Source organism: Fulmarus glacialis, unplaced genomic scaffold, assembly GCF_000690835.1.
Source record: "Fulmarus glacialis isolate BGI_N327 unplaced genomic scaffold, ASM69083v1 scaffold49005, whole genome shotgun sequence".
Lineage (NCBI taxonomy): Eukaryota > Metazoa > Chordata > Aves > Procellariiformes > Procellariidae > Fulmarus > Fulmarus glacialis.
The window spans coordinates 1-8,276 of record NW_009214576.1 but is presented as its reverse complement, the minus strand read 5'-3'; the positions used below and the strand labels follow the sequence as shown (position 1 = coordinate 8,276).

General features: G+C 35.4%; 1 protein-coding gene across 1 annotated transcript; it reads right to left on the bottom strand.

Moving 5' to 3' along the window:
- Window positions 1-449: 449 nt before the first annotated feature.
- Window positions 450-6,147, bottom strand: LOC104077376 (methylcrotonoyl-CoA carboxylase subunit alpha, mitochondrial-like; the record flags this gene model as incomplete). The annotated part of the gene is made up of 8 exons (XM_009578591.1): window positions 450-577; window positions 1,405-1,486; window positions 1,804-1,915; window positions 3,080-3,201; window positions 4,042-4,189; window positions 5,187-5,308; window positions 5,475-5,570; window positions 6,008-6,147. Coding segments are annotated over 8 exons (950 nt in total), but the record flags the coding sequence as incomplete, so codon positions are not given.
- Window positions 6,148-8,276: the final 2,129 nt, after the last annotated feature.

Sequence of the window (8,276 nt, the reverse complement as noted above, 5' to 3'; positions counted from 1 at the left end):
TCTATGACTCTATGATTCTATGATTCTATACTGGTATAACACCAGACACATATGAAGAGCTTTCCTCCTACAGCCTGATGCAAGAATGATTTTTGGGCCAGAGATACATTTGAACTAGAGTTTAAAAAAAATTTCAGCATGACAAGGGAAAGATCAGGACCCTACTGTCACAGTTTCCACATTCTCTAGAACCTCTCTAAATATACTTTAAAAAAACTTTTTCTCTACACAACTGGAAGACGACTTTGTTGGAATTCCAAGCATCTACACAATGCTCTACAATCAAATACAATAATACGAGATGTTCCTTTGGAGCAAAGGAAACTCTACCCAATTAGCTGAACAGGAGATGAGGATCTGAAAACATATCTGGTCTCCCATAGGCAATATCAAAGAGCACTGCTCACCAGACAAGAGGAAATCTACATGTAAAATCAATTAACACTTACCCTCAGCTGCCATTCCACCAAGTCTGTTCCAGTGATCATCTCTGTAACTGGGTGCTCTACTTGCAGTCTGGTATTCATCTCCATGAAGTAAAAATTATGTTGGGAGTCCATAATAAATTCTACTGTTCCTGAAGTATTTAATAAAAGGGCACTTCACCAAAACAAGACTTTTTCAGAATGGACAGCTAAGACACTTAATTGATTTATGCCAGGACAAGACTATGATTTCTAAACCAGATACACTGAATTTCATTAAATTCTATACAAATTATCTTAAAGGGTCACACAACTGAGGTCTGAAAACAGAATGGTTGTTTCCTTACTCATTTACGTATCCTGTGCTATTTAGTAGCCATTCTCCTCTACAGTAAGAGCTGCAGTTTGTTAGAGCTGTAAAAAGTGCATCAAGACTCTTTCAAGTATTGTGTGTATATATATAGGCCGTGTAATTATTTTTTTAAAACAAGTAGCCAAAGAAAGCAGTGAGAAAAGTCACAAATAATTTTAGCAGGTTATTTTTCATCTGGAAATAGTGTGGACTTTACAGATAGTGAGTTATTTGTTTGGGTTTGCGGGGTTTTTTTTCCCCAAAGGCTTTACTTTTTGAATATGAAGTATTATTCTTTGTATACTGAAAGAGAAACTATTTTTCCCTTGCTCTGCTCAAACTTACTGATATTCATAATGCTCGCTTTCCAACAATAATCCAGTTGATTGAATTATCTGCTCTGAAATTTTTTTTTGCTATTCTTCAGCTGCCACTGGCCTTGAGCTCAGGTATGCTAGTTTAAATTTGTAATTTCATCAGTATTAACCATGTGATTACTTGCTTAAACCTCAAAAAAAATTAGGGGCTGTGTGCCATACTCTAAAACAATCAGATGCCATTTGCCTAGGCTTAAAGTCTTACTAAGTTAAAAGCATAACTCTGGAGCAGCCATACCTCCAGACTTACCTGCTCCCACATAATTCACTGCTTTAGCTGCTTTGACAGCAGCTTCTCCAAGTCTCTTTCGAACTTCAGGATTAATTCCTGGCTGTAAATAATAATAATACAGAAGATTATAAATTATTGTGAATTTTGGTGATATTAAACCTACTATGCATTAATATTTTGCAGTATTTAGTTTTTTATCCTTACCAATGCTATACTTGAAATCTACATAATTTTTCCCTGAGAATCATTTTCTAAAGAAAGTAATTTTCCAATTAGAACATTTTCTGCAGCAAAATTAGAACAGGTACTGAGAATTACAAACAAATCATTACCTGCTAAAGAAATTTGATGCAAGTTAGCAATTACTTTAAAAATATGTCAGTTCATAAAAAAATATTATAAGAACTTTCTCCTCACCCCTGGTGCCTCTTCAATGATCTTCTGATGTCTTCTTTGCACACTGCAGTCTCTTTCAAACAAATAGACTGCATTGCCATGCTGGTCACCAAACACTTGGACTTCAACATGCCTGTTTCGTAATAATAAATGTTTCAACGTATTTCAGTAAAGCCCCAATCCTGTGATTGACTTCACCCAAACAGACTTTGAACTCCTACACAGTCCTCTACACTTCAGCTGGACTTCTTATAGGTTTAAGTGTCTGCCCTCAAATAGCCAAGAATGTAGAAATGAGGCTGCTATTACGCAGGATTTCAACCATTTTAGACTTTCTCAGTCTCCTAAATGAAATAGGATTCTAAATGCCAGCTACTGCAGGAAAACCTCATAGGCCATGAGATAAACAAGATACATATCTAGAGGCTACTATCTCTTTATTAATTATTTTATTATAATAAAAGTAAAACCACTTCACTATTATTTGATAATTATGATTTCCTTCATCATTTACCATGTAGCAATTCACAAGAGGCAAAAGCCCTGGCTCAGGAATAACATTGTTTATTTCAACATGCCATTTCAGAGGACAACTATTAGGTGGCAGAACTTCATTCTATGTATAAAATGAAAAAAATCTGTCTCCATTCTGATAATCCTCTGATGACAGCAAAAGAAATTCCCCAGGAATTTAATGAGATTTTTCTCATGCCCATCTGACAGCATAAGTAGGCCCTCAGTCTCTTCAGAATAAACGCTTTCTTCATAGTGAAGCTTCAAGAAAAACAGATGGAAAGTACAGAGTATCAAATAGACCTCTGTGAGAAGTTCTTTATAAAAAATAAATTAGCTCAGTTTCACAGGTCAGGCATGAGCTAGACTATCACTTCTGTGTTAAATATCAAAATAGTGAAAGATTAAATAACTAGTTTAGGATACCTCAGGGCAGCAGAAACACCATGACAGCTTGACTCAGCTCTGTAGTTTAAGTATTATAAAGTGATTTTTTTTCTAGATGTACATTGAGCTTAGAAAGCTCACTCAAGGAGGAATATCAATGTCATTAAACATCACTGCCATGTCTCCCAAACAGCGGTATTTTAATTCTTCTAATTCAAAACAAAGTCAAAATACTACAAGAAATTCAATACATTATAAACGATTTTGACTAAATTAACACCTGCCATAGTGCAAATAAAACATATGAGACCAATTTTCATCCTATTACTAAACCAGTTATGTTTATTTAACCGTAGAATAAAATTAGAGTGTTTATATTAAAACATCTATTTCTCACCTTGGATTATCTACAAATTTCTCAATCAGCATTGCATCATCATTGAAAGACTTCTTTGCTTCTCTCCTAGCTGATTCTAGTTGGTCCAGAAACTCCTTTTCTGAATGAGCAATTCTCATGCCCTAGAATACAAAAACCAGCATCTCTAAATGTCTAAAAATATGGTACACAATAAAAATCCTTGTTGCACACAACAGGTACATGACTAAAACAGCAAGAAATGAGCTTAACGATAACACTTTTCCCTTCTTTCTTAAACTTTAGCAAAATTGTGTATCAACTTCCAATAAGATAAGCCTACTAAGTCCCACTGAAAGTGCCATTAGAAGTGTAAAAAATAGATATTATTATTCCATTGATACGGATGAGTACAAAATTCGATTTTATTCTTAAATATCACAGAAATTTTCCAAGACTGTCAGAGAAAAACCGATTTCAATAAAAAATAAATGTGGCCACTTTGGAAATAACTAGAATTCTCTATCATGCCATTTTTATAGAAATTTATTTCAGAGTAAAATCAGATTTAGACAGGGAATTCACCATACATTAAAAAGTGTCTAGACACCAAATACTAAAATGGTATTTCTAACCACTTCTTATGCAACATTTAAAACTGTTAGCAAAAAAAGTCACAGAAGCTATCACAAAGTAACAATTTAAAGTCATCTAGTTTCACACAAAGAAATCCGTAAGACATCTTTTCTGCTTCTGTGAGTTACTGGAGATCCACTGAAACAAACAAAACTCTTCCAATTTATACCAGCTAATTATCTTGTGCCTGACAGCACAACAAATGGAAATGAGACTTCATAGTGCTAGAATGGACATTAATAATAAATTTTAACCAAAAGTAGTTTTCCAGTTTCTTTGTTTTCAAAGATTTATTTTAGAATATTCAGTTACAGATACCAAGACATAACAACTTTACACCATGCGATTAAACAGATTAGTTCCCTTACCTTTCCTCCACCTCCGCGAACAGCTTTAATCATTACTGGATATCCTATTCTCTTGGCATGTTCCTTTAGACAGGCATCTGATTGATCTTCTCCATGATAACCTTCAACAACAGGAACGCCAGCAGCAGACATTATAGCTTTGGAAGTGCTTTGACAGAATAGTTTTATGTTTAGAATGATAATAATATTTTTTTCTTACTTTAAGCTCCAAACCTGTGTATGTTCCCAACGTTAATTCTCCCCACAAAAGTAGTTCCACTGACCTCAACGGGACTACTTACATAAGTGGGTTACATACGATTTGATTGTAATTAATCAAATGTTTCAAATAGGGATTTTTTTTTCTCCAAGCCCTCCACATAAAAGTGGTAGTCAGTTTCAGGCTTACTGACTATCGTTTGACCCACGTTATGGAGGCCAAAACCTAACATCTTCAAATTATAACACTGTATCCTGCCAAAACCGTATTTAAAGTTGTACAAAGGCAAAACTCTTTTAATGATACAGGCTGGATTACAACACATAAAACACTCAACCGTAACAACTATAACTTCAAATATGCATGCAAAACTAGTTAAATTACAGAGGTAATTCACTCTCACATTAGAAAGTGATAAAAAATTAATTTTCTGAAATTAATATTGCACAGTTCATGTGTTGGCAATAACCTTATTTCGATATTCTTGATTTATACTTCATATCCTTGGAAACATCTATTTGATCTAAGTAACTAAGAATAAGATGCTCTGTGATAAACAACACTTATCACGCCAATTTATATGAGCCACAATAACCCCTGATGATATGGTGTTTCTTTTCCACCGTTCTTTTGACCAATATACAACACATCCAATATGACTGCCGAACCCTTACCTATGTAACTCTGCAATGCCCCCATTCTGGAAAACTAGAATCGGTTAGATTTTTAATTATCAAAATCCTAATAACTGAACGATTGTGATTGTTTCTATAGGAATCCCACATGTATAAACCTGGAGCTTATTCCTTTGAAGAAAGCCATAAAAATAAAAGACAGGGAACACTGACAGAATAAAACAATTATGGAGCAACTGGTCATTTGTTAACAAAATTAGCTTTGCCAAACTGTAAATTGCATAACCAAGTAACAAATCAGAAGTAGATACCTCTTAATACCCATATCTCTGATAGCAGATGAAGGCGGACCTACGAAGATGATTCCCTCTTGCTTGCACAACTCTGCAAACTCTGTGTTTTCTGAGAGGAAACCATAACCTGGATGAATAGCCTAAAATAGAATAATGTTACCAGCCTATTTTTATATCAGTTTAGCTTAGAAAACCCTGAAACTTCAGTAGAGTGCCAAGGAAACACATGATGGAAACACCATGGATAAAAATAAAGAACTAAAGAGCATGGAAGTAACGGAAGATTTAAGGGCATGATCTACTTACCTGTGCTGCTGAGACCTTGGCCACCTGCATTATTTTCTCCATGGCCAAGTAACTCTGCTGTGAGGGTGCTGGACCAATGCAATATGCTTCATCTGCCTGTAACAAAAAAAATACATATAATACAGACTGTTTATTAGATAACAAAAAGCAAATTTAACTAAATTTCTGAGCTAATTGTATTGTTTATCAGACTGCTAGCATGCAACAGTTGAAATCACTGCCTCTCTTCATGGAGAGACTCAACTGGGTGAAACAAATTCTGACTTTCTTCCCAAAATCAGAGTCCATTCTCTAACCCCCAGTGGCTACTCTGGAGTTAGAGAGCCAAACTTCAATGCACTTCCTGTAAAGTTGTCAGGTGCTGAGACAGAGACTAGGCAAACTTTTCATTGATTCAAGGAAAACTTGGAAGTAACTCTACAGAGGTGAAAATCAACTGCATTAGCACACACATCTACTTTCACATTGAACTTATTAATGAGAACTATTGTTGTGAATGAACATTAATCACAAACTTAAGGAATATACTTCACCATCGCTACATGCATGGAATTCCTGTCTGCTTCACTATAAACTGCTACAGATTTCACACCCATTTTCTTTGCTGTTCGCATCACTCTGCATGCAATTTCTCCACGGTTTGCAATAAGAATCTTCCCTATGTTGTGACCTCCTGTTTAAAAGGATGAAGCACAGTAAGCAATTTTAAAAAGAAATATATCCTTAAAAACATTCCTGGAAGTAAAGCGATTTTAAAATTCAGATTTATTTTTCATCATTTATAGGGTTTATGCATTTCTTCCAATAATGAAAAAACACGTGCTTCACCCAAAAGCATTTCCATGCTAGTCTTGGAATTTTTTTCCTTAGAGTCCTTATGCAGAAGTATGTTTAATTTAAGTCTTTTCTTCTTTTTAGCATTCAAGAAATATATTCTAATCCTAAAACAACACTTAAACATAAAAGTTGATGCTTATATTTCTACTGTGTACTTTCTGGACCAACTAGGAAACAATTAACACCTGCCCCCCAACAGAAATGATTCACATTTCTTTGAAGAGCACTATTCCCCATTGATACACAGACACAAAGAAATAACAAGGTATAAAGTTTTTTGTTGGTTTGGGTTTTTTTCCAAAGTCACTTACAAGCTTCTATTAAATCTCATGACAGCAGTTAACATGATAGAAATATAAGGCCAGCACAGCCAGAGACTTCACAGGCAGAACTAAATAGCTTAAAATTAACTAATAAAATGGAAATATATCTCTGAATTCTAAAACATATCTTTTTAAACAACATGACAGCAGAGTCAGTTTAATCATCTTGCCAAATATTTTTTAACTTTCCTTCATATATTGTTTAAATACCATTATGCCTAAAAAACAATTCTCTCAGACTTTGCAATGTTTGTATCGGAAAAGGAGTCAGAGGAAAACATTACAAAAATAAACAATTTGCATTAAGTTGAATATACCTAAATATGACAGATAAAATTATTCAAAATGTTGTTTACACATTAAAGATTATTTCTGTTAGGTCAGCTACAGACTACTGTTTTCAAAAACTATAAAAATATTGAATATTTATTTTTAAAACCCTACAGTTTTTCAGCAACTAATGGTCTAAAACTAACTAAAAGGATCCACATTGCACAAGCAATTAAACCTAGTAGCTAAAGAAGTTAGAGTTCATACCTATCGTTGAGGCCCATTTCACAAATCTCTGTACTTGGTTCCATTGCCTGTACAGTTATAAACACACAGAAGTGTTACAAAAGCATATGAAGAAGTGGCAACTGAGCTACTTTTATTTTCAGGTGAGAGGAGGACAGCACTAAAACAGCTCTGAAGCTTTTGACACAACTATTTACACAGAACATATTCAAGTACAACAAGGAAGGTTGTACAAACTTCACCAGGCCTCTCCTTACGTGTTTTCATTTAGACACAAGAGAAATTATCCCCTTGCTTTTTTAGCAACATTCAAATTGCAACAGTCAACATATTTATTTAAAAAAAAAAAAACAAACAACTCTTAGTGGACGAAACAGCCAACGTCTGGCATTTATTACAGAGAAGGCAACTCAAAGTATTCAGGAAAGAACACATGAACAACCACAAAACAGAAAACCTTAAACAGGAAACAGGAATTGTTTGTATAGAGAAAAGGTGCAAGAGAGAAGAATGTAAAAGATAGCAAGAAGGAAGAGCTATGAACAATTTCAGAAATGAAAAGTTAAACCTCACACGACTAATACTAAAGAAATCAGATAGCAAAAGCTAAGTGGCTGGAAGAAACTGTATAAGTAAACTATTGGAACTGTTTTAATTAACATATAAATCAACTTTGGAATCTTGGATCAACTCCAGCAACTCTTAAACGATACCAGACAAAAAGATACGTGTCCTTGACACCACACAACCAAAACCTCAGTTTCAACAGCGAGAGGGGAAACTACTGCATTTCCTAAACTTCTAATAAACAGCTGTCACGGTCACCAATTCCTTCTGCACAGGATTACAGCCAGCGATGGGTACCAAACCCCGAGCACCCAGGACAGTTTCATGGAATCTGTACCAACCGCTAAAACTATGCTTCAAACTCTTGGTGGGTTTTTTTTGCTCTTTCTTTCCACAGAGGAGCCCGGGGTAATTGTATTTCCCCCACACACACACACGGGCGGCACCGAGCAGCGGGGCCGGACGGCGGCCCAGCTCCCTCGCTCCTCCCGAGGCGCAGAGCCGCCTCCCCCTTCCTCCCTCGGGCAGCCCGGCTCCAGGCTTGGCTTTGGGAAGCCTC